General features: G+C 36.8%; 1 protein-coding gene across 1 annotated transcript in view; it reads left to right on the top strand.

Annotated features, from left to right (window-relative positions):
* Window positions 1-27,772, top strand: part of LOC121309305 (adenylate cyclase type 2-like) — a 122,086-nt gene that overhangs the window by 43,381 nt on the left and 50,933 nt on the right. Inside the window, exon 4 of the mRNA XM_041242182.1 lies at window positions 20,163-20,312. Within this exon, the coding sequence (XP_041098116.1) occupies window positions 20,163-20,312 (150 nt within the window). The remainder of the gene's footprint in view (window positions 1-20,162; window positions 20,313-27,772) is intronic.

The raw sequence follows: 27,772 nt of genomic DNA, 5'->3' as shown, positions 1-27,772 counted from the left end.
AGAGATTCATCCTCCACACCGACGCATCGAATGTAGGTTTGGGTGCAGTCTTGTCCCAAAAAGTAGCTGGAGTAGAGCACCCGATATTATACCTCAGTAAAAAAATGTTACCTCGGGAACGCAACTACTCCGTAGTCGAAAAAGAGTGTTTGGCCATTAAATGGGCTACTCACTCTTTACGATACTACCTGCTGGGACACTCATTCGATCTGGTCACAGACCACGCCCCACTCAAGTGGTTAAGCACAATGAAGGACAGCAATGCCCGGATAACTCGGTGGTATCTGGCATTGCAGCCCTTCATGTACCACATGGTACACCGTGCGGGGAAAGACCACCAAAATGCGGATTATTTTTCCCGGGAGGGGGGAGTAATGGGGAAGGTAGATTTAGCCGAGTGTTCCTTCGGCTCCACTCTGAGCGGTGGGATATGTGACGGAAAGATGAGTTCTGGTGATAAATCTTCCTCCCAACCTGTGAGGGCGCTAAAGAACGGGAGGAGAAGCATCTGGAAGGGCTGGCCTGACAGTTCGTTTCCGGGTCAGGGAAGTGGGTCAGCCTGGATGGAAGCGCGACTCTGTTGTAAGACCGTATTGATTTGAAAGGTAAACGAGAGGCAGCTGCAAGTAATAAGGCAGCTGCAACCGTTTATCTCGATATCATGCGGGATTACATATAGGGGCCAGGGTAACGCTGGTCTTTTCCTTCGTTTGGGTAAATGTTTGGAGAGAGAAGGATCGAGAGAGGAGCTCTCGTTGTAAAGAGAATTACGTGTTGTGTTTTGTTGTGTTTGTTTTGTAATTGTCTGCGTTTTGCACCACCAGACAGTTAACTCACCTATCCGGAGCTGTCGACCAGGGTCAGCACAATCCGGATCACCACTGCACGGAACCGTCACGAAATACAGTGTCTTCACCCACCACAAGCACGTCTGCACTCACCCAGGACTGGTGACCGTGTGTTCGTTTTGTTCGGGACTGTGTCTGTGTTATTGCTATCCCCGTGCTTTACACATTGTTGTGTATAGCCGGGGATTTATTATTTAACGGTCACCAGACCTGGATTATAAATAAAAGCACCTTTTCACTGGAAACTGTTGTCTGCCTGTCACTCCTGCATCGCATCACCGTTATACCTGTTCCCCTCCACTAGCCACTTTGCCACACTGACACATCGCCTGCCACAGTAAAGCGCTGACTTCTAGTGTTGTGGCTTCACCGCCTTTTTGGATGGCCGTCTTCCAACTGACCCTGAATTGAACTGTCATAGCATCCAGTCTGGGGCATATTGTTCATGTTATACCGTGCCCTCACAGGTCGGGAGGGAGATTATTGACTCGGATTTATTCATTCTCTGTCACAGGGGGGCAGAAGAATAACAGTAATACAATTTTAATTGCAAATCAAATTACGGTAACACTTTAAAATAAGTGTCTGTAAATGATTATTTCACATGTATTAAGGGAAATGTTATGAAGACTTTTTTTTAATTCAATAGGAATTTCTTTGAAGTCAGTAGGAAATCATGTGTTGGTTACATTGGAATTATAGACACTTATTTTAAAGATTAAAAATAATAATTTATTATAAATAATACAATTTATTTTAAAGAATAAAAATTAGACTTGCATATTTGAATAATATTAAATTATGAAAATTATCATTTCGTTTTTACTCCGCCAGCTTGTTTCCTGTTTTTATTCTTTTCTGCTTTGATCTCTGTGGGGAAACATTTTTGAAATTCACAACATATAGCACTCAGCATATTAACAATTAAGTGGTTAATAGCACTCTGAAGTTATACTGTTCACAATTTGCATTCAGCATTTCTGACAGGTGTCCTGTTTGTCAGCATCTCATTAAGCAATAAGTGATACATTGATTGCAATACAAATGGACAACCATAAAAAGCTTAAAAATAAGAGTTCCAAAAAGCTGATTGTTCTCAGCCCAGGCAATGGAACATTATCAAGGATTATATGACAAGTGAAATCTCTCCGCCATTCACTTGGATTGGGATTCCAAGTCCTGTGATATAACGATACAGTGCAGTTTATTGACAGCAATATAACAGTAGCCTATCATTGACCCGGACCCAGAAGTGCCAAAAACAATATAGGCTAATATACAGTATATAATAACTTGGATAATATAGCGTACTTGGGGTCAAAAGTATCCCTTCCTAGTATATTGTAGACTCAGACACTTGATTATCATTCCATGGCCTACTAGCATTGACCTTCTTAGTTGAGCCCAGCCATATGAATAAAAACCAAGTAAAATAGAAGTGTGGAGGGTGAATTACTGTTTTGAGATTTCAAGATTTGTTTTATATGTATGGGCACTGATTTACTTACAGTATTGATCACCCAAATAAATTATTGATCCAAATGAATGGGATGATATTCCTTGATAATGCAGATCTTGAGAATGCTAAAGCAAGTTATGAAAAGCCCAAAAAGCAGAGTTCATTCAGGGTTGGACCCACAAAAGGGGTCACTATTATGAGACTTCATAACATTGGCATTTAAATAGCTATACATCACTGATACCTCTGGGTAAAAAGCAAACCAATTAAGAGACTATTATTTATTCATTCTTGCTTATTTTGTAGTATGAAAATAGTTACCCTGTTTTGATACTTGAAATAACTTTTATTTTTGTCCACTGAGACTATTGTAAAAGTTATTTACTCTAATGTAAGCCTACTACATTAAACTCCTTTTATATGACAAAGGCATTATAGTTGACTTGTTATGCTATGACAAAAAACACAAAAGCATACTGTGTTCTGTTGGATTACATAGCGTTATGTCGCTAGATGGTTAACACTGTCTTCAATCAGTGGTTCTGCATTCAACTACTGTAATGGATGGTAGCCTTCAAATTCAGGTTTACTGTTCTCATTGAACCCTGGGATGGAATCCAATGTCGTGGGGTATTTTATTTATTTATTTTTAATATACAAAGTTTTTGTAGGTGAAGCATCCACAGAGTTTGAATCCAGATCCAGTTGTATATTACTTGACAGTTTTGTCACAGCACTGTGGCAGTGCTTGCTATTATTAATCCTTTATTTTTTTTACGTTACTATTTTTTTTTTTTTCAGATTACAGGTGGTAGAGGCAGTAATTAAAATTCAATTTTCCAATTTTCTATTAGCAAAGCAAATGCAAGCCTTTTTATCAGATGCTTTATAAACCCAGTCACATTAACATCTACTTCATATGCATTCAAACATTGTACAGTGGTATGAGAACCTGTGAGTAAACTGTAAAAAAAACTGTCACAGAGAGGTTTTACAGACCCTGATTAGCACTAATCTTGGAGAACCTTATTTAGGTAAAGTATATCTGTATCGTGCAGTGGTTGAACAGCCATTGCTGACCACATGCAAATTCAAACTTAAATGCTAATGCTTGCCCAATTGATGGTGTAACAGGATGACTTGTTACGTGTGTGTGGGTAGTCAATGAATAATATTGAGGCAGACACAGAGCAGTGGGTGTTGGCACGCAGCACAGGTGCGCAGATTTAATAACACAGGTGCTGCCACTAGGGTAGCTCTAGGACACTTTGACAAAATAAACGGCACTTTGGCCAAAACAGACAAAACACAATACAAAGCAAACATGAAATAAAATAAGTATCACGCTGGTGCAAAGACAGCATGCATAGCAATTGTTCAGGAATTCTTTAGCTTCAATTCTTACTATCTCGCTCTCTCGTTCCACCTCTGAACACCCAACCTCATGCAGCCAAAGCTGCAGGTTTTTACACGTGTGACCATCTCCAGATTAGTAATAAATGAATCAACTGGAGATGGTCACATTCTACACGAGTTTAGAACGGATGGAGCATTTTAACCCCATCCATGCTGTAAAACAACATTGTGTATTTAAACACTAAACAATACATTTAAATAATAACACAAAATAAACAAAATACACACAGGGGCACGTGTACACTGTCACATGAGGATAAAGCAATTAACAGCATTATCCTTTTAAACCAATGTTGCCAGTGGTGCTACAGTATTGTTGTAATCCTACACACCAAAATTGTTCTTGACACTTTTCTCTAAATCTGCTTTTACCTTGATTCAACCTTGTCTGTAGAAGTGCTAAGACTGAACAACCTTCCTCATTCCATTCAAATCATGACAATGTAAGCCCAACCTCTCTCTGTATGTAGAGCAGAAAATTCACATTGTCGCATGATTTGAATGGAATGAGGCAGGCTTTTCAATATTGGCACATATACTGCAGAAATTTGAGAATTATAAAGCCTCAATATGGGAGGAAGAGCCACTCAGAACAATTGCAAGCACCATAAAATAGCGTTTTGTGTTTTTTTTTTTTTCTTAAAGAATAACTGGTTACATGTGTTCTATGACTTTCAGGAAGACATTGGAGAACAAATAATTATTATATTGCTCGAAATAGCTCCTAAATAACATATCCCACAACAACCTACCAATACCAATATCAATGATCTCAATATCAAAGGCTGCCGATGTTTAATTGGAAACAGGCTACAACAGGCTGTAAAAATAGATACATACAGTAACTGATTTACCAGAACAGGAATACACAGACAGAATGAGCTTAGTGACTCTACTGTTCAGTTTATTATTTCCTCAAATACTGTAAAGCCATAAATATTGCAATCCTTTTATTTTGCGTTTTTCATGTATGAAAAAAAAACTGATATTTTTGGCACGAATATCAAATTCCACTAACAGTACATACTTCATGTATTGCAGCAATACACCAACATTTCTGGAGCAAAATAGGTTTTATGGGTGTGATATATTGGTCGCAAATATTTATGGCTTTACAGTACTGCATTTTGTCAGTGCATTTACATGGCCGCTACATCGAGCATATACAGTATTATACAGTAAAGCTGCTATCTGAACATCTAGGCTTGCTACATTTATTCATTTTGACATTATGACAAAACAATGATATAGTGACAAACTCATTGTGAACACTCAGAGGCAGAAAATAAACCAGAGGATAAATAGTGCTTTCAGCACAGAGACATCATTCACAGCAATAAGAAATAATCTTTCTTTTTTTTGTTCCAGTGACCACCTTTACCATAATGAAAATAATACAATATTGTTAATACTAATTTAAAAAATAAAAAATGTTTCTTATAAGAACGACAAATAAAATATAAAAAAGAAAAATAAGGGCTACTGAGAGAAATGGCAGATGAAAAGACATGGCTGACATATAAAAGCAAATGAAAAATTATAAACATTTAAAATGTACAAGTAATAAAATAACACAACACAGAATACAGAACAACCCAGAACAGCCCCAAAACAAGTGTCCTTGCTCGATTGCCGCACACGCTGCCGCTCACACCAGTAGGGAAGATGAATCACTAGGAATCCCAGACAATTCATTCCAAGGGTTAAGTGAAAGTCAGCCATCTAGAAAGGGGGTGGAGTTACAGTATACTAAATCATCGACCTGGAATGGAAGCGATGTGGCAGCCGCGGATTGGAGGAGTGGTTGCAATCGTTAACCAAGTGGGCATGATTGACGGTACATAAGGGGACGTAGCAAGGTGATTTGTTTCTTTGTGTGGTTAATGTTGAACCGGAGAGAGAACCGTGTTATTATCGTGGTTGTTATTAGACAGCTAACACGATCCGGAGCTGTTTAAATACAGTGTTTATTATTTCGGGACAGAACCCCTGGATTTAAACAGAGTAGTACACATCTTTGTTTATTTTCTGTTTTCTGTATTGTTTACTGTTGTCATCAGACTTGGGATTATAAATAAACCATAATTTCATCAGTACTTTGTTGTTTGTCCTTGTCCTGAGCACTGCATCACCCCTACACCTGCACATTGCAAACCCCTTTGCCACAGAGAGTTATAAAACTAAAATCTATTGGTTAAGTTATAATCAGGAAAGTCATAGTATAGTATCTCTCAAAATGCACTGCAGTTTAAACTTCAATTAACTGTCACGGCTGTGAATAATAATTCCTGTTACGTAAATGTTATCCTGGTAATGAAACAAAGCTATAATGTCTGGAAACATTGTTGGGGTACATGAATTGCACTGTTGTAACACTATAATTACATTGTAAATGAACAAGCATATGTACTATTACAATAGTTACAATTAGTTGTAATTACACATTTATAGATCATTTATTCTGTATTATTTCTGTTTGTGTTTCCCACAGTGTGATTTACTTGACCTCCTATAACACTTACTATATACTGTAATTTACTATAAAAATACAGTACAGTGGTCTGCAATTGAGCCGGTTTGTCATTTGGATGGTGCAGTAATTTATTGGAAGGCATTTAAGCAGGATAGAGCCACTTACCAATTGTATTTCATAATTGAAATCATAATCTTGCTATCCTGTTTGACCTTTGACTCATCATAAAAACTTTTCCACTGTCATTAATAATGTGCACCTGTTTAATGCTTTTTTGACCAAGAAAAAAAAAGAAAAGCAAAATAATCTGTTTATTCGTGGACAGTGCTTAAAGGCTTCAAAGCTCTGCAGTGTCTCACAGGGTAAGCTAGTGACAGGCCTGTATTGATTTTATGATCATAGTTTAGGGGCAGTTTGAGTCCTGCTGAGTAGCAGATCTATAGAAAGAAGAAGGAGACGTTAAAATGTGTTATCCCGCCTGCAAAGAAGACTCCACCATCCTCTTACAGATTGACATTAGAAGGCAGCATCCTGTTTTTGTGCATTTATTTTATAGATTGGTGTGGCAGCTTGGCTGTAGTGGGTAATGTCAGACCAGAAAGTAAAGGGAACACACAGCACCTGCAGGGTAAATATAAGACACTAAGGCGCTCACTTTATTAAACAATAATATACTTTAAATAAACACAAAACAAAAGACCATGTTGGCTAAAGTAAACAAACACTATAAGAGAACACAAAACAACTGAAAACGAGTACCCTTCACGAAGGTAAGTAGGCAGGTAGGGTTTGTAGGATAGCAATCATATTTCCAGTCTATCTCTCTCCAGACAGACATGTTTCTGTTCTCCACTCCCCTGCAAAAGCCGTGGGTCTCCAGTCATGTGCAACCATCTCCAGATTAACAACAATCAATCAATCAACCGGGAGAATGTCACATTCTACACAGGTTTAAATTAGTCTGCGTGACTGTCAGCCAATTCAATAAATACTTAGCCGACAGTCAAGCATTCTGTCGAGAGGTACAACAAAATAAACAACACAAATGGCGGCAACTTTTTGTATTATTTGCTACTTTTCGTCACTTTGAGACAAGATGCTCTGATCATAAAATACCCCCTATATCACGTGGTTCTTGCCACGGGAGGGTGACAGAGTAAAAAAAAAAAAGTCACATAGTTTCCAGAAAGTTGAAGTAGTAGCTCCTACCTCAACTGCTAATTCAGTTTCTGGCTGTTCTGTGAGCCTCCCTCAGATGCTGGACACCTTACAGCCTCATTGCCTATCCTCAGTGCCAAAATGCCATCTAAAAAATGTAGGTTTCCGGTTATTCCTAATTTGTATACAGTACTCATATATATTGAAAAAGATAAACAATGTTATGGCAATAGAGTAGGTGAAGTAAATTTAATACAATAAACAAAGTGTAATACCAATAGTAACCTATTGTATACTCTGTACTGTATTTTTTATTTTCCAACCAGCTGAAGAAACCTTAGCAAGCTTAGCAAACCTTAGCAGTTAACCTTAGCAAGTTCAACTTTCTTAAAATGACATGAATATGCACCACAACTTTGCATGATCTGTTCTAATTAGTTCAGCAGCGCCGTTTCACATGAGCACAAGGACAAAGTAAGAACAGCTTCCACAGCCCTAAATTAATGAGATCCATGTTAGCTGTTGCCATTTGTTTGTATAGCTAAACCCATTAAAGGGTAACAAGATTTCCTTACCAATCAGTTCTACGTACTTGTTAGTCCCAGCTGCCAGCTTTTGCTTGCTGTGCTATGGATCCAAGATGATTGCCCAACTTTCTATTAGAACTGAAGGTACACTTAGTAGAACACAGCAATGGCCGTGGTTTTCTCTGTTTTTATTAGGATTGTGAATGAGTGGTATTGGCACTGACGTGTGGTGTACTGGGTGAGTACATGCTCAAGTACTGGCTGTGCAAAGTTGTTTATCTTTGATGGGGATTCCTCAGACCGGCATATTGGCTGTGGGGTCTGGCGATACCGAAGCAGAGGGCGATACTGGATCCATTTTGTTTCAGAAGACAACAGTGCATATGAATTACAGTATGTAATGGTACTATGGTATTATAAGTCCATACGAACATAAGAACATGTATGAATAAAAGGAAGCCAGTCGCCCTCTGCTACGTTTTACGCTGTGTTTCATTGCAAGTGAAGAGTTGCAGCTAACAATAACATATAGTACTTGCATAACAGTAAAAGCTCACTCACAAAATTGAACAGACACTACAGTATTTGCAAAACGGCAATAAACCTTCAGTCACAAAATTTAACAGTAAGTACAGTACAGTACTTGCATCATGGCACACTGTCTTCTTTCCCGTTGCTAACCATAGCAACAGGAAAGAAGATCATTGATTGGCTATAAAGGATGACAAGGCATACCAATCCCCAACTAGCAAAAGACAATGTGAGAGTGACGTTTCCTTTTCTGTTTTAGTTTATTTTTCAGCATTATTTTGCAACGAAATTACATATAAATAATAGAAACATTGTAGTCACAATAAAAGTTGCCGCAACTATAAAAAGTTGTGGTCTGTGTTAAAAGTTGCTGTTTCTGCAAAAAATTCACAGCCCGCGATTTTCTTACAGCCTTATCTATCATGCTATAATGTTGGATACAGGTGTTTTTCCAAAACGGTTTTTCCTACTCATCTTGGTTTTGGGTGTTTTGTGACACCAAGCAAGTAACATTAAACTGTGCCGGTAGAAGACAATGGGGATGGAAAAAAAATAACCCGCTGCAGATTGTTGAATTCTTTGAAAAGGGTTGCACTCTTGAACTGCTCACAAGTCTTTTAAATGCTAAGAGTCCAATTTGAGCCAAAAAAACATTTCTTGGTGTTCCTATTTCCACTTCAAGCTTTAATGCACCATGTGCCATCTCGATAAAGCGTTATCCATTTTTGCATGTCTTGTTAGACTAGAAGTTGTCGGTTGGTGGCTTCTCTTTTTCATACAAACTAAACCTGTCGTAGATTAGACAGTGTTATTTCTAGTTCTTTTCAGCACTTTGCACTGGACTTTAGTTGTTATTTACCCTTCTGTCTTTTACTGTCCACCTTCAAAATAAAATTTAGATTTAAACAATTATTTTCATTATTTCTCAACCATTATCTACATCGGTGGGTACATGCCCTCAACATTGTTTCATACCATTGATAAACTCTTAAACTCCAAAACAGCAGTTCAAAAAGGTGGTGATCATATTGGTCGGTTGAATCAATGTTGGAATGTCTTCACTCAAAAGAACGGAATGGATCAGAGCTTTGATGTCCTCTGCTACCTCTGATTTCATACTGTATGTATTTAACAAGGGGCTGATTTCAGCTACACCAATGGATTCATTTTTGTCCAATATCTTGTAGAATGAAACCCTAGTTTAGTGTCTCCCTGTGAGTCCAGTCCTGACACACACTGTAAATTCTTTATTCTCATGATGGCTACTCAGCCCAAATTATTAAAAACATTTTAGTCTGGTCAGTAATTACTTTATTTTGGCTACAGATGTTGGATAAACAGCTCTGTTATATCTCTTTATTTCACACATTTCATTAAGAGAGATTAAACATTTGGGAATCCAGAATCAAGTTGACGGACTGAGATATACCGCCATAAACTGACGTACAGTGCTTGTCCTGCTTCCTTTTACCTGGAAAATAGATTGCAAATGAGGAGGAATTCATAAGCATTCAGATACAACAGGTGCCATAACATATAGTTAAATATATTTCTAATTTAACATTAGGCCACTTCATTCCATTTGGGTTATTTTTAAATGTACATATCTGCTGTAAAATGCATATATTTTATATAGAATTTAAACAGGTGAACATGCAGCAGGCACAAGTATAATAAATGCCAGTTTATTACAATTGGACTGCAATTCAGGCCTATCTAGCTTGTCATGTAGCAAAATTAATATAAAGTACATGTTTACAAAGGCTGTCCTCATTGTCAGTCATTTCATTTGAGACAAAGGCTTTATAATTGTGTGACAGGGTGGCGACACGGCCAGGATGTTTATCAGCAGGGAAAGAGACTCAGAACACAGAAGCTGCAATTTTAACAGCAAATGCACACAAAAAATGGACACAAACAAAAACTCACAACAATACAGGATGAGACAGCATCGAGACACATACCTTTATCACCAACATTAATTCTAATCTCCTCTAAATAACACCCATGAACATCTATTTTATACACCTGTGGTATTCCCATGTGTTTTGACAGGGAGAAATTTAACCCCCTCCCTGCCAACCCAATATTCCCCACACAAACACATACACACATGCAATCGGCAGGGCTTTCACCCTGCCACACATAGACGTGTCAAGAGGACAAAAAAAATAAGGTGTGAAATAAATTAGAAAACGCATACATGTTGCCCACCATTGTCTAGAATCTATACAGCAAGAACAGGAAGATAACTAACGTGCCCCGTGTGTCAGACACCTTCAAAACCAATGGTACAGCTGAATGCATTAGAAGGTCTGGAATGTCTGTGTTACTCTCAGGAGGCATCTGCAGTCTGTTGGATGAAACGGAAGCTGACAGAAAACCTTTTTTTATATATATTCCCAAATGTAACACTGAAAAGAAGAAAGGGTAGCAACAAAAAAAAAAAACTTTAATGAAAACAATGTGTCCTTTGTGGGGGTAAAAGTCAATGTTAGAGCTAAAATTAAAACATTCAGTGGAAGATTTAGGGGTAGATGTACTAAGTTGTGACAATTCGCAAAATATACATTCTGTCATATGTACTAAGTGAATATATGTTAATGAAGAAAGCCGCAATATACTAATTTAAATATTTGTTGCATCATCTTAGCAAGATCACTAGCAATGCGAGAATCGTATGACATTTTTTTCAACTAAATAATGAAATACAGTTTGATAGTGGGGGCACCCCCAAATAAAAAATGTGTTTCTGTCTAAAAGCTTTTCATAATCTACAGTAGCCCCTCACTAAACCAGACATGTTTGCCCGAAATAAGGAGGAGTCAGGTTTAAAATAAATACAATAATATCGCACACACAATGAGCTGGAGGGGTTAGCAGCAGTGCGGCACATGTGAGCAATCTATTGCTCCCAAAACATTGGGGAAACCAGAAATATCATAGAAATTAGATTTCAAGGCTTGGAAGTAGACCCAACTTGTAGGGAAAAATAGTTATTTGGGGGTTTGCCTCAAAATTGCATTGAGCACAACTGGCAGTGCACGATAACAAGCGGACTGGGAAATGCCAGCAACAGCTGCCACAGTCCCCTGAAAGGACCCAGAGGCAAGATAATGCAGGATGGATAATAGTTTGACTGCTGCAGGGATACAAGGCCAGCGTCAGGGGGAGCGTGAGGGATGCGACAGTCCATTATTGAAAAACAAAAAACTGTGGCAAAGTTGTACTGTCAGTCAAAACACACATTATCAAATCAGAGCTAAGTAGGCGGGACTCAGCGTGAACATTTACAGTGGGTTAGTGCAGATTAAAAAACAACAGACTGTTCAGTTTACGGGGGGGGGGGGGGGGGGGGGGTTTGTTGCATTTCTTTCACAGCTGATGTTTACAAAGATTATAACAACAAGTTATATAATCAGAAATACTTCTGAAAAAATTAACACATAGGCCTACCAGTCAACTTTAATTCTCTGTGCGAACTCCTACATCACACACCAATTTTCCATAATAGACTTGACTGGTAAAAAAAAAAAAAAAAAAAAGGCTCTGTGGAAGTAAGCTAACTTTTCCACAGTTGTGGAAATAAGTAGATAACATATGGTATATCGAATATGGCATCAAAACACAAGTCAGGTTGTTCAAAGCAAAAAGAGCAGAAAAGTCAGCTAGAGTACAGTAAATGGTTTAAAAGTGGGTCGACAACAGCAGATGGAAGTATAGTGCGGCAGCGGAACTGCCAACCTCCTCCTCACACGAAAAATAAACAACAGTTTAGCCAGAGGAAAGACAAGAATCAGAGACATCGGATTGGAAATGTACAACAACAGCAAATACAAGGTACTGAATCATGTATTGTAAGCCTAGTACCCAGTCAGGCACCTTTATGTGATTTTTATGATCCAGCTGCTTGGCCTGACTTTTGTACCAAAGAGCTAAGAGTTGAAATCATGAAACCTAAAACTGTGCAGCTAAAGAAACCGATGTTGAATTCCCTAATAATCATAAGATAAGGAAGATAAGGAATAATGATTGCCTATTGGGGATTTGGGCTGCTTATTTACATAATGACTTGGTTTCTGTTTAATGAGCTGCTTGCCATGCTTTTTCTTCATCTCAAGCTTTGTTTCTTTTTATAATTCGTTCATGATTAGGACTGTCTTAATTATGCTGCTGGACTTGAGAGGTAGAATTAAGTTGGGAAAGGGTTTCTATGGACTGCAGCCCCAACAATCGAAGCAATTGCTGTTTTTATTCCTCTTTAGGATAAAAAGTTAAATACCTGATTACATTGAGAGGATAATCTGACATATTTTTAAACGTAAATGTTTTCATTAAAATACTTGTGATTTTACATGCTTAGTGCTCGATTTTGATGAAACGAGTGTTTGAAAGGCTTCTGCCCCGTAGGGCGTGGCTTCTCCAAAAGTGATTCTGATCAAATTAAAAAACCCAACGCAAGCGCATTTAGTGGCGCAGTGACAGCGCCCAGCCAATCAATGCTGAGTAGGTTGGGGAACCTGCTATCCAATCAGGGCCAGACAACAATCCCTTTATAGAGACAGAATGTGCTTGCGTACCGCAGGGCTCCGTTTTGAATGTAGACGTAGCGTTCATGTCGAGCAGCAGTAACACAGAGCAAGAAAAAACAGCGCAAGTCAAAACAGCAAGTAGTAGGTCACTCGCCGAGAGAATACGTAAACCATGCTAATAGAAGAGATAGAGGCAAGTAGGGCAATAATTTATTATTTATAATAATTATACAAGGTACATTATTTCATGCCATTGATATTACTACATGTAAAGTGTAAAATACTTACTACCCTCCCTGATCTGTCTACCAGAAGCAGCAGCTGATCAGAAGCAGCAGCTGATTCATTTTCTAGCAGGACATGAAGTGCTGCATCACGTTCCCTCTGAGCTTGTACTAGAGTTTCAATATAACCAGGACTTTAATTCTCATATTTCCCGGAGCCCATCCATTTTTTTTTTTTTTTGTATTCAGTGACAGCTGCAGCATCATGCATTGCATCTTGTTAATATGGCGGGCGAACAGGGTGATCGGCTTCTGCCCTTATGAGGTCAAGTGTGGGTGGGTATTGTGAGTGCAGCAGTTTTAAAATCGCTGTAGATTATCCCAATAAACATATATAAATACATTTTCGATACAATTTTTTCTCCACTGCACGTCTGTCTTAAAATATTCAAGTATGTTTAAATATCTGAGTAGTTTACATTTACAGAGCTCCAAAGTCACTACATACTGCAAAAGACAACGAAACCTGTCATATTAATCGTAATAATTATTTCTCAAAATATTATATAAGTCTTACAAAATATAATTCTTTGGATTGTAAAGTTCAGCTAGATTACAGTCGGCACAAATTTCTTAGTAGATTTCATTGTATAAACGTTTTTGTAAGGGCAAGCGGCACTCTGAATTTTGAGGCTGAGTGAAGCCATTTTCGATTGCTGTCTTCCTGCTTCAATCCAGCCTCATTGTTAAAATTATTTTACACCTACAATTTTGTTCTTAATACATTTAATTCCTTTCAAACTTTCTGCATACCAGACAGCATGATAATCTGACATTCTGAACAATGTTTTTGGGGGCGGTACTGCGAAACTTTACCCACGATGCTGACGCCCAAAAATAGATGAATGATTAGCGGTATGTGTCAGGAAAACATACCTCTTTGAATTAGTAACCTATCCAGTGGGGTTTTCGAGATATACGGGTTGGATTAAGTGACTTGCATCAGGTTTTTACAAGCGTCCAGTCGAAACACAAGCGTCCATTGTCTCCCACTGAGACAATGACAACAGGTACTGCTGTGAGGCGTGAAACAGTGATACGGCGAAGCAGCATTCCTTTTTCTGCAGAATTAGACATGTCATTATTAACAAATGGGGTGATGCATGATACCTATACATTTGGTAGAAGTAAAGAGACGGAAATGACTGCAAGCCTGCAAGTAACATTTTTGTAAAACTGAAATCTCTAACACTCTGCTTTCCTAGACGTTAGGACCGTTTTAAGGTGATATTCACGTGGATACTTTCTTGCAGTATTCTTAGTATTTGTATTCTTCAAACTGTTGCTCTACTCCGTAAGCGGTTAGAACGGAGCAAACCGAACAATCATCCGCGAAATATACAAGGCTCCCAAAATCTCATCAAGCAGCTTCTTGAAGGATCCCAAATTTGATTCCATAACTTTAGAAATGTGCAGCATGAACACTATTTCAAATGCACTATATGCACATATATAAATAACAATGATTAGTGCGTGTCGAAACTCTGCTAAGAATATGTGGGATACATTTAAAAGGCACGTTTGCAAGCAGACGAGTGATTGACAGCAGTGACAATGGTATGACTGGTCGGTACGACAGGACAGCTCAGATAGTGCAGACACTCACAGGGCTAGTAGATACAATTTAGTTGGATCTGATTCTGCAAATATGCTAGACCGTTTAAATACATTGATTTGTAATATAGAAAGAAAGTTACAACATTTTCAAAAAATGCTTCATATTAGTTAGTTTTATAGATATTCACATTATCTGCTATTTCAGTGGCAAATGCATTAATTCAATGTTGCATATAATAGAAGTAGGCTTACTGGTCTGTAGTTACCTGGTTCCGTTTTGCAACCCCCCCCTTTTTGTGGATCGGTTTTTCGTTTGCAATTTTCCAGTCTGTCTGTGCCACCCCTGTGTCAAAAGACTGATGCATGATCTTGGTTAGCGGTTTGTAAATAACTTCTTTCATTTCTTTACTTTGAGTACTACTGGGAGGATCTCGTCCGGCCCAGGGGTTTTGTTTTAAGAGCTCCTAGTCCCTTTAACAACTCTGCCTCAGTTATGCTAAAGTTATTTAAAACTGGATAGGAACTGGATGACATGTGGGGCATGTTGTCAGTATCTTCCTTTGTAAAAACTTGTTAAAAAAGTAATCATTTAACATTTTTGCTATTTTTTTTTCTTCATCTACTTTTTTGCCATTTGTATCTCTTAAACATTTAATCTCCTCTTTGAATGTTCTCTTGCTGTTGTAATCTTGGAAAAACTTTTTGGAATTGGTTTTAGCTCCCTTAGCAATGTTCATTTCTATTTCTCTCTTGGCCTTTCTAACTTCCTTTTTGACTTGCATTTGCAGTTCCGTGTACTCTTTCTGCGTACTTTCTTTTGGTCCTTTTTTAATGCTCTATAAAGTGCCTTTTTTTCGCTGAATATTTTTTTTAATTGATCTATTAACCATTTTGGCAATTTAGTTTTACATTTAGATTTGTCTACTTTAGTGATGTAATTGTTTTGCGCCTCTAGTACTACATTTTTGAAGAAAAACCATCCTTTTTCTGTGGATGTTTTCTCTATTTTACTCCATTCTACTTCTGTTAGTCTCTGTTTCATGCCTTCATAGTTTGCTTTTCTAAAATTGTAAACCTTAGCTTTAGTAATAACATTCTTTACAAATTATTAATATGAAAAAAAACATTGTTATTATGACTTTTTGACCCCTAAGAAAAACTACAAAACATATTGCATAATGGGTATAGTTATAATATTGTAAGACAAATAAATGCCCTTTAAAACGTGCTATAACATGTTACGTTTCTGTATGTTATAAACAAAACTCATGCATTTAAAAATGACGGCAATGAATTTTTTGCGGTACAGATCTTTTAATTTCAAATCGCAATCTAGCTTTGAATTAATTTTTCAAATTAAAAGTTTTAATCTTTAGTGACAAGTTTTTTATTTTCTTTTTTTTTAATTCCAAAAACTAAAGTCATTAGAGTGCAAAACTTAAATCAAAGATGGCCACCGGGTAAGAGCTGTCATGCATATTTCCGTTGTATATCTAGGGTTTATGTCACAACTGTGTCCTCGTTAATTACCATTAAAAAAAAAAATATACATATTATAGTTCATAACATAATTATTAACCATAATAAACACAATACCTCAATAAGAACTAGTGATTCTAGCTTAATTATCCCTAGACTCATAATGAAAAGAGATTAACAATTAATATTATGTATGTTTAAGTATTTCTAATCAATTATAAATGTGTATTTGTTATAAGACAAAAAGAAACTTAACAATCCAAATTATTATTACATTTATTCATATTCTACTCTATTTTGTTAATTTTACCACATTTTATAGTTCCCCTAGTGTGTGTTTCTCAAAGCACAATTCATGCCAACATTTTCAAAGAAACATTAGTGTGAAAACAAAAGTCCAACTTTGCCTGCAAATAGTAGCGTGTAATGAGGATTCAGTATGGCATAAAAACATAATTACGTTTATTTGGATTGGGGATTGCCTGGGGGTCCAAAATAAGGCGAAGCACCTCCAAACCCTAGTCAAACTTATGCAAAGTTTGCAATGCATTCATAAACTCTGCTATTTTTTGTACTATTTTATACTAATGTTTAAAAGGGTGAACAGAGTGCATCTGTGTGAGGTTATATTGGCAAAGTTGACGTGAACAACAAATTATTTTACCCTAACTGCAACCCTAATTTAACTCTGTACCTTGCATAATTGACATCAATCATACAAACACTGGGGAAAGCATAGCCTTAGTGGGCTCGAACACACATACTGACATCATCAAAGGCATCCCTGATGGTTTGCTTCAAAACATAAGCCTTTTAAGAAACTTTTCGATGCAGTCTCCAATCCCCAGTTTGTCACTTCATTTATTCCTTTAATTACTTCTAAAAAAAAAGTTTCATGTGGCTCTTTACTTATTGTTAGTATGCATTGTTTTTACAGAAAAATAGTTTTTATTTGCCTATCATTTGCTGACAAGATTTCACTTTGGTGGAAATAACAGCTCTCATCTAAAGATGATCTGCACAGACATAGCTGTAGTTTAGCCTTAGTGTTTAAAGATGTGGATGATTCTTCAGTTGCTGTAAAGTATATTCACATATTCATCTTACTTTCTGATATGCAAAACTCTGCATAATTCATCATAATGTATTTTAAATGTATGTTTTACTACCTATGGTACTGTTAGCAGAGGCAAACTGCTCTGCATGTAATTTTATGAGGTAATCATGCAAACGCACAAAGAATTAAACTTAATAACCCTTAGAAACTATCAATCAGTAACCCTATAATGAGTATTTATTGAATCCTGTGCCATTTTTAAAGGTGCATTAGCAATGCACTTGCAAATTTACTTAGTGTTTTTCACAACAGTTCATTTTCAAATTGTTAAAATATCCAGGAAGTGTTTCAGTTAGAGGAGTACAAGACAAATCGGGAATAAACAATTTAAGGGTGATCAGCCTTAAACGTTATTATGTGTCTCTAACTACATAGTAATTGCATTTAACACAGTACTTTATTACACATATGAATGTGTAGTTACAGGGCAGCACCATCCACTGTATGGTGTGAATGCTTAGCTCAGTGTTCAATTTATGGTCGTAGTCAACATATTTTCTGTGACACACAATTTTCTCTGTGACACATTTTGCAGAACAAAAGATATTTCTTGTGTAGCAGGATAGCTTGTGGGTGATGTCAGACCAGGAAGTTGGACATAGTATGGTGAGTGAAGCGCTGCTGAGCAGATTTATTAAACAAAATGATTTAAACAAAACAGAAACAAAACACTGAACCCAAAACAAAAGGCACGTTGGCCAAATATAGACAAACAAAACAGTGGACAAACCCCAAACAAGTATTGTGCTGGTCCTTCTAGGATGAGTAGCAGATGTCACCACCAAGCCATCCTGTCTACACAGGCCAATGAGCACAGCGAATGCAAGAGAAAGTACACTTTCAAATAGATTAAAGGTAGCCACGTACCTATATAAACATTTTAGAAATCATTACATCTAAATAAAAAGGACAAAACATGATATTAACTTGCTTAATCTGAACATGTTGTGTTTTAAACATTTAGAATGCTTTGTCACTGACATTCTGAGTGCGAGGTCTACGGTCTCAACGAAATTACTGCCAGTAGGTTCCAATGAGGGTGTTTAATTCTTACAATGAGCACTCTTCATGGAAGTAAGCAACATCTTCCACTGCAAAAACAGGAAGTAAAATACATCTTGTTCCAGTGCCTCTTTATTTTTCAATAAGCTGAATTGCCTCCAGTCCTGTGTTTTTATTAAGTAACCTTGTATTCATATCCTTTTGTACCAATTAGGCTGATAGTGTACCAGTGAATCGTTACACCCCTACTTTATAAAAGATTGTGGCAAAGTGGTTGATAGTGTGCAGGTGCATGTGATTAAAGAACAGAAAAACAATTGTAATCCAAGTGAAAAGGTTTGTTTTATTTATTTTATTATTTATATAAGTCCAGTGCCTGACAGCAAAACAAACAGTAAATAATAATGGAGGTAAGTAATACAGCGGTGTGTATTACTTAATTTATAATCCCTGTGTTGCCCCACAAATAATAATCCTGTTATTATTATACACCCACACAAAATACATACACAAGTCTGTTAGTGTGTGAGTTAGTGCTAGTGGTGCAAATACAGTTTTATTTGTGATACAAGTGCAGTGCTGTTCTGGTTTTGTGCTGGCCTCTGGCGACAGCTCCGGAACGTGTCAGCTGTCTAGTGATAACATAACAAATAGACAGAACAAAACAAACACTCCAGCTTACTTAATACCAACCAAAGCGAAGGAACAGATAACATTGCTTCAACCCCTATTTATACCGTCACTCACAACCTCTTGGTAAACAATTGCAGCTGCTTTTTATGATCTGCAGCTGCTGCATCATTTGCCCTCCGGGTCAGTGAGTTAATGTACCAAAGCTCTGTCTCTTTTCTACATGACTGACTTCCTTTTGACCCTCAGAACAAAGTATCAGGTCAAGTAGTCCAGAGTATTCTGTTCCCATTACTTAGTGCCCTCACAAGTCAAGAGGGAGATTTACCACCAAGAATCATTGTATTTCTGTCACAAAGGTACATCTTATTTTAGTAATTAAAATCTTAATAAAAGGATAAAATGTGTATCTCAATAAACAAGAAAACAGAAGTTGTTATTGTAAAGTAGGTGTATTGATACAGAGCACCTCCTAGGTGCCTTGGGTGAGAATTAAAAAACATAAAAACAAAACTAGTACTGTAATCCACCATGTTCATTAGTCAAGAAAGCCAGGCATTAGGGCTTTATTTAACTTCTTGCACCTCACAATAATTATTGAGCTACACCATGTTTGTATTCTTTTTTTAAGCCTATCTGTGACCAAGGTCAGCTTTATCCTGTTTCCAGTTTAATTTGATCTTAGGTGTTTAACGCCCAAGGCATAGAAACCAGAGGTAAAATAACAATAGCTCCAGTTTTTACAAGGAGAAAGATTTTTAAACTATAGTATTCTCTATTGTTTCTTGGGGTGAGGGTCTGTCTATTCATACGACCAACTGAGTTAAATTGTGAGATGGTTTTGCTTAGGGTTAGGTTGAGATCACCAAGCCCTTTCACTTATGAAGTCAAATCCAGACACCCAGAGAATCTGTGTGATGTATGATTGACATCCTCTGGAAATGAAATGAGAGCCCTTGTTTCTACTATGCTTAAGAAATGAGTATGAATAAGAAATAAAGAGGTCATGAGTTAAAGATGTGATTTGATTTGAACCCTGGCTCTCTTGGCTAACAGGAGAAACCATTTATTAAAAAAAAAAAGGTATAAGTATCTATAAAAATGTGGAGCTTATTTAAGTTTTCTTTTTTGGCCTTTTTTTTCTTCTAGATTTTGGCAAACATCATAATCTTCATCTGTGGGAACCTAGCAGGTGCCTATCACAAGCATCTGATGGAGCTGGCCCTGAAGCAGACCTATCAGGACACCTGCAACTGCATTAAATCCCCCATCAAACTAGAGTTCGAGAAACGACAACAGGTTCAGTTTAATTTAATTTCTGCAGTGACTTGTATGTGTGTTTGTCATTTTGTTAATCATTCAGTGTTTTCAAATTGGCATCTCGGCCAGACCTCAAATGGGGCAATGGAGCAAAAATGGCCAATTTGATATATATATCTATATATATATATAATTAAATATATATATATATATATATATATATATATATATATATATATATAATATATATATATATATATATATCTGTCTCGTTTGAAAGAATCTCATCAAGCAGCTTATAGTCTTCACTTTTTCTAAAAAAAAATTGTTGTCCTCTCACCTTATTATGATGTTTGAAATTATTGCAATTAATATAGTAGTGTGTGTTTTAAACCCTGAGTACTACAGTATTTACCTCTGTGATACACACTAGATCAACCACCAGCACATTAAGAATCACTCAGGGAGATCGCAAACATCATAACATGGTAATGAGGCAGTAAACTAAACTAAGTAATTTAAATTTGAAGCTAATTAACTCAGATTAGGAATAGTAGCTTCTACAGCATAGAACTCTTTTAAGATGTATTACCATGTAATTTGTCAACAAAAAAAAGCATCTTAGACCACCACTGACACTAGTATCTAATAATCTAGACAAGATTCAGCATGCAGTACTATAAATATTCTGGGAGATACATGTGTCTGCCCAGTTCTAAATCCTGTCTAGGTCATTTTGAATAACCTTTGCTGCTGCAACAGTGTTTGCCACTCCTCCTACTTTTGTGTCGTCTGCAAAATTAACAAATTTGCTTACTATACCAGAACCTAAATAATTAATGTAGAATCTATAGAAGAAGACCTAGGAGTCCCTTGGTACACCACTGGTTACCAGAAATGTCTTCATCTATGACAAAACGATGTTGCATCCTCAAAAAAATCAAGCAAGTTAGTTAGGCACGATCTCCCTTTCCTAAAACCATGTTGACTGTCCTGGAGATTTAGTTGACTTGTGAAATAAGCTTTGCAATTATATATTATCGATGTTGACCACCACTGATCCTCAAAATTAATGAATTTAAAGAAGGGCTGTATGACTGTCTCCAGTACCCTGCTTACATTAGGAGTTTTGTAAAAATGGATCGAGACCAGGGGAAATCAGTATAGTTACATTATGTACAATATAGTGTGTGTGTTTTACCCCTGGCCTACAGTTTACCTGTGAAACGGCTCCCCCCCCCGCCCCCTTATCAATCCATTCAGAGGCAAGGTACTACCTTCCATTATTGGCCAGTAAGTCAAGCCTAAGATCGTTTCGTATAGTAGTATACATATTAAATCTCTCAAAAACTACTCACTTCTAAATCTTTTGTTAATTTATAAAAAAGGGAAGTAATGTTAAAACGTACAATTTAGTTCATCTTGAATATTACTGGTTACAGTATAATCGTAAATCTCGAAAAACTACTAAAATCTTTTGGTCATTTTTGTATTACTTTATATGTTAATTTGGATTAATATGTTGTTTTTGTCTGACTTTATGTGAACGAAAAGACACACATTTGCCCGTTTTCCCATTGGAAATAGTGATATTTTGAAATATCACTGTCCTGGTCACAAAAGCAAAGTTTGTGGGGAATAATAGCCATTTTCTATACTTTTGAGGCCTAAGCAATTAGGAAGTAACACTTACTACCCAGGTTACATGGTGTAATATATGAAACTTTTGATTGTTTTTTTTGTTTTTTTTATCCAGTTTAAATTGGTATTTTTCATTGATTAATAAAACAGTAGGAATTTCCCTTCAGCATTTCAACCATTCATTATCAACCAAATGTTTTCAGGGTTTCTATGTCAGTCTAAAATTAGTTCCCAGTATTTCCCAGTGCTGAAGTCCAATATTAAGAGGGTCGGTAACACAAACATTAGCATTGAACTATACACTGGCTGACAATTATAAAATAAAATAAAAATGGAAAATATACTCCTCACAAAGCAGCTGGCTGATTTCCCTGAGCATCTACAGCCTATTTATTAAGCCTATATCAGACATGGTTATGGTACTTCAGTAGTCACGTTTTATCTAGGATAAATGAAAATTATGGTGACAGTTGGGATTGCAAAATGATGGCTCCGGGGGTGTTCTTAAATGTTTAACTCAAAAGGAGATGCCCATAAAAAGAGAACTTGAATACACAAATTACAGATACTTTCATCATAGTTAATGATATACTACTGAAAGACATCTATATAAATATATAAGGTTGTATTTCGGATAAGTTCCAGGGACTAATCTAACCTGCTCAGTACATCTGAGAGAGAGAGAGAGAGAGAGAGAGAGAGAGAGAGAGAGAGAGAGAGAGAGAGAGAAAGTAAAGGATTAAGACATCTGGACTAAAGAGAATTATTTGGCAACATGTACAGTGAGATCACTGTAAGATTTATGCACAATGGGAAACATCAAGCACGTGTGGATATTATTCTCCTGGCACTAGAAAAAGACTACTAGACCCCCTTTCACACTGGCGCTCCTCCATGGGTACTGACCTGGGTTCTAGCTTCCCGGGTCACAGTCCCACGTAGTGTGAAACCACATACCTGGGTCGACCCACCTCAGGAAGTGGGTTGACACACTTTGACCTGGGTTGAGCGAGACCCAATGCATGATGGCCGTTCGTAAGAAGACAAAGTAGCTAACAGCCAAGCCTTTGTGAAGGTTTAAGTTTCGCAAGGAACATTTCTGTTTTTTCTGTTCAGCAATATTTATGTTGATTGAGACACACCATGAGCTAGATTGCAGTAGGGTTGAAGAAACATTTCGGCCAATGATTCAATACAGAGACGCTTACATGTTTACAGAGTTTTCTAACACCTGGGCGCATCGTCTGACCTAATGCAGCTGCCATACTGTGGCAATGTGACTCTTTGCCATTAACAAACAAACATGTTAAGGTACTGGCTTCAAATGCAGTACACTGCTAAATTCTATTACTCTTTTGTTCATCTTCAATTTTACTGTATACTGCAAGAGGACTGTTAGTCAGTGGTAGTGTAGCTTTGGTTTCTGTACATGTCAAAACTTTTCGATGTGCTATTCAGTGCATTGCAGCAAGCCCCTTTAAGTGTAGGCATTGTAAGTCCTAACGATCAGGGTCCTAGCCACCAAACTCATTAGTTATGAGTTAATTTTATTCCTACTGTATGTTTTATTAACATATACAGTACACAGTGTTCTGAATTTTTGTTTATCTTAAAAAAAAATAAAAAATCCAATATTTACAAATATTAAAATTGGGAAAAAATCGGTAAAATATTGTTTCTAATTGAAACATCTGTAAAAAAAAATCTATGAACATTTTTTGCAGCATACACACTTAACATGTAGAATATGATGCACAGCTGTTCTGTTTTTCCTGGGAGCTCATTCATGGTTGGGTGTGTTAAGTTCATTGTCTGTCCAGTAATTAACTCATGAGGCATTAGTCCTGTACTTCTACTATAATATTGCATGAGGCGATAGTCCTGTACTTCTAATAAAATATTACAGATTTTTAAATCTCCCAAAAAAAAGTTTCTCTGTGAAAGTGATCCTATTTAGTCCAGTCAGCTTTCAAACAGCAGTGTCTCTATATCTGCAGCTGTATGCTTGCAGCTGCATGCTGTCTCCTCCTATCACTGTCTGTCTTCATGATCCTCATAATCATCTGCCTCATGAGGTGCTCTTACTGTTGCAATGTGTCCCTCTTATACATTGTAAGCTTTTCTTTTAACACTAGAACGACCACGTTTATAGGCATACCTAGAACAACCTAGTCAATCTGTTATTTAGAAACGAAATAAGAGCCAATGAATTTAAAGAAAGTTATATTTCTACTAAATGATCCAGTGCTGTTCCAAAAGTGATCAGGGAATCTGAGCCTTTGAATATTTTTAAAAGCCATCTCAAAACATTATTTTTTAAACTTGCCTTTCCATTTTTTTATTTCTGTCATCGTAAAACTTCCAATAATCGCTAGGTCTTTTTTAAACAGCGAGTTATGAATAATAATGCAATGTGCGTCATATTGGATGTGATCTTTTTTGTTGTCCAAAGCCAAGAGGCGATACTGTGTCGCCAGTCAGGAATTGCTAGCTATGGTGGTGGAGGCGCAACAGTTCCGCCATTACCTCTGTGGCCTTCAATTCACCATCTGCACAGACCATGCTGCACTGCAATGGTTACTGACACTCAAGGAGCCAGAGGGCCAGGTTGCTTGGTGGATTGAGCAGCTGCAGCCAGGCAGGGACTTTCCCGGCAGGTGAAGTGTCCACTCTGGATTGGCTGAAGCGGGCACTGCCTTCCTCCGGCTACCCTATAAAAGGTGCTGGGAGCTGGACATCAGGGTTAGCCTGGAGAAAAGGGACTGAGACCTGGAAATTGTTTAAACTTGTTTGTTTGGTCAGTGTTTTGTTTGCAAAATAAAGCCAAGTGTTGTACTTCGAGAAGCTCTGTTTTGTTCACTTCTTGACATTGCTCCATTATTATTATTATTATTATTATTATTATTATTATTATTATTATTATTATTATTATTATTATTATTAATAATAATAATAATAATAATAATAATAATAATAATAATAATAATAATAGATTGTGATGACCCTTACTATTTTTGACAGGGAAGCAGGAGACTGAGAGATAACAATTACTATCAAATGTATTATACTTGATAATAAACAAGGTCCCAGTCCGGGCCAGGACCACACCACGCAAAATAACAAATGCTAAACCTCAATGAGACGGCTTCACTCAGCAAATGTATGCTTGCAGTGCAGATGAACATTTCTCAACACCATATTTGTAATATTCCTTATTTAAAATTGATGTCTTCTTGTCGAAATAATACACCAAAGGGTATTGGCTACTGTGCCAATTACGTTGTGCATAAGAAGAGATTACAAGTGAATACGTTGTCATGACAAGCCACTAATGTAAAATGACTAGACACCAATGTAGGAAATACGTAGCTTGTGTCATTTGTTTAGAACACGTACCAACAAAAATTGGTACACATAGTCATTTCTGTGCTGTGGTTGGGCCAAATGAGTACGTGTAGCGAATATTTGAAACGTGTACTACACAACACGTTTTTAACCCCGATGGCCTTTCATAATTATGCAGTGTTGACTGTATATACTTTCAGTGCACATACAAGGTTTTGAGAAATATGCTGTAAGGGTTCCATTCCTATTTATTATAGCGCGAATATATTCAATGAAATGTGTACATTTATTTCATAAGTGGAATATGTTTTGTGCTGGAAAAGAAATTAAATGTAATAGTTACTCAAGTTATGGTAAATAATATATGCTCTTTGTAAAATCTGAAATAAAGCTACTGTATGTGGTTTAGATTGTGTTTTTTTATATTAGAATATACATGTACTTTCAATTATTACACATAAAAGAAATTGCTGTATACAAATAAGTTATTTTCAATATATTTTGTACATATTCCGCTCTCTAAAGCTGGAGAGAGGAGAACCATAGGTGCACAGAATTACAGTATTTACTGCATGGTTAAGAAAATGCCTCATCACATAGGATAAGAGTGCTTTAAGTTCAAAAGCACCACACACTGGAGTCTGATCCACTGATATGAATAAACTCAAATATCATGATGTTCTCCTTGAGGGAAATGGTGGTGTGGGGAATTAAGTATTTCATGGTGTTTACAGTTCATCTGCTTGCTGTTGACTGATAATTATTGATTGGCACATCTTTTGTGAGGCCAGTGTTGCTTTATTTGTTTCCGCGTTGGTACTGATATTTAGCATCATGAGTTTGATACATTTTCTTAACTTATAATAAATCTGTCAGCAGCCCTTTTTTCTTAAAACACCCTGTGGAGTTTCTTGCAGTAATCTACGGTAAAAGCATAGCTTTTATTTGTTTACCAGATTAAAATAGCCAGCTTTTCAATGAGTCTGTAAATACCCTTGTGGGCTGATTTTCTCAGATTTTATATATACAAAAAAATACCTAAAAACCTACTTACCACTATTAGGGCAATAATTAAGAAGTTCAAAACCAGTGGAACAGTGGTAAATCTGCCTGGTAGAGGATGCAAGTGCATCTTGGGGTCACCAAGTCTCCAAATCACCAATTAGACGTCACCTCCATGCCAATAGCCTATTTGGAAGGGTTGCCAGAAAAAAACCTTTATTGAGAGCAACCAACAAATGTAAGCACCTGGAGTTTGCTGAACGGCATTGGCACTTGGATTGGAACAGGGTGCTTTGGTCAGATGAGACGAAAATAGAGTTCATTGGCCAAGCACACCAGCGGTGGGTTTGGCGTCAAAAGAAGGATGATAATGCAGAAAAGAACCCCCTACCTACTGTAAAATATGGTGGTGGATCTTTGATGTTATGGGGCTGTTTTAGCTTCCACTGGTCCTGGGGCCCTTGTTCAGGTTAATGGCATCATGAACCAAGTACCGGGACATTTTAGACAAAACCTGGCTGCCTCTGCCAGGAGGCTGAAACTTGGCCACAGGTGGATCTTCCAGCAAGACAATGACCCCAAGCACTCATCAAAATCCACAAAGAAATGGTTAATTGACCACAAAATCAAAAATTTGCAATGGCCATCTCAGTCTCTGGACTTAAATCCCGTTGAAAACCTGTGGTTTGAATTGAAGAGGGCAGTCCATAAGCGCAGACCGAAGGATATCAAGGATCTGGAAGGATTCTGTATGGAGGAATGGGCTAAGATCCCTTCCAATGTGTTCTCCAATCTCATAAAAAAAATGATAGAAAAAGGCTCAGTGCCATTATCCTTGCAATGGGAGGGTACACAAAGTACTGAAAACAAGAGTGCCAATAATTGTGACACTTAATTTTTTTGGAAATTAATTTATAATTTGAGAAATATGTAATTTTGGTTGATTCCCTTGAATCATTAATAAAGTACAATATATTCCATATGTTGGAAAATTACAGTATAGCTCATTACCTGTGTTTATTTTATGCAGCCTTATTTGCTCATCTTTATCAAGAGTGCCAATAATTTTTATATATATATATATATATATATATATATATATATATATATATATATATATATATATATATATATAAGTGGTGCATTTCTACCTGAGAAATACACCAAATCCAATTCTAAAACTAATAAGAAAATAAGAAACAACTTTAGATGACTTGCACACCGCTAAATTCAATGTGTGAGTTGTTTGCTTCTGTTTTGTACCTTTTATTTGGTGTTTTTTTACTATCTGACAAAATATGATGAGGAGGATTTAGACTAAAAGGCATCTAGTTAAGTCCTTACTCTCATAAATCTATGATGATACTAAATGTATGAACATTACAAACAATTAGAAACAAATAAAAAAAAAATATATATGTATTTTTGTCTTCTTCAGGTTATTATGGTTAAGATTGCTTTGAAGCGCAAGAATAAACTGCAAACCCTCTTGAGAAGGTCTAAAATGAACT

Source organism: Polyodon spathula, chromosome 3 (assembly GCF_017654505.1).
Source record: "Polyodon spathula isolate WHYD16114869_AA chromosome 3, ASM1765450v1, whole genome shotgun sequence".
NCBI classification, from domain to species: Eukaryota; Metazoa; Chordata; class Actinopteri; order Acipenseriformes; family Polyodontidae; genus Polyodon; species Polyodon spathula.
Note: the sequence above shows the minus strand (reverse complement) of the source record. Positions and strands in the feature narration are given on the sequence as shown.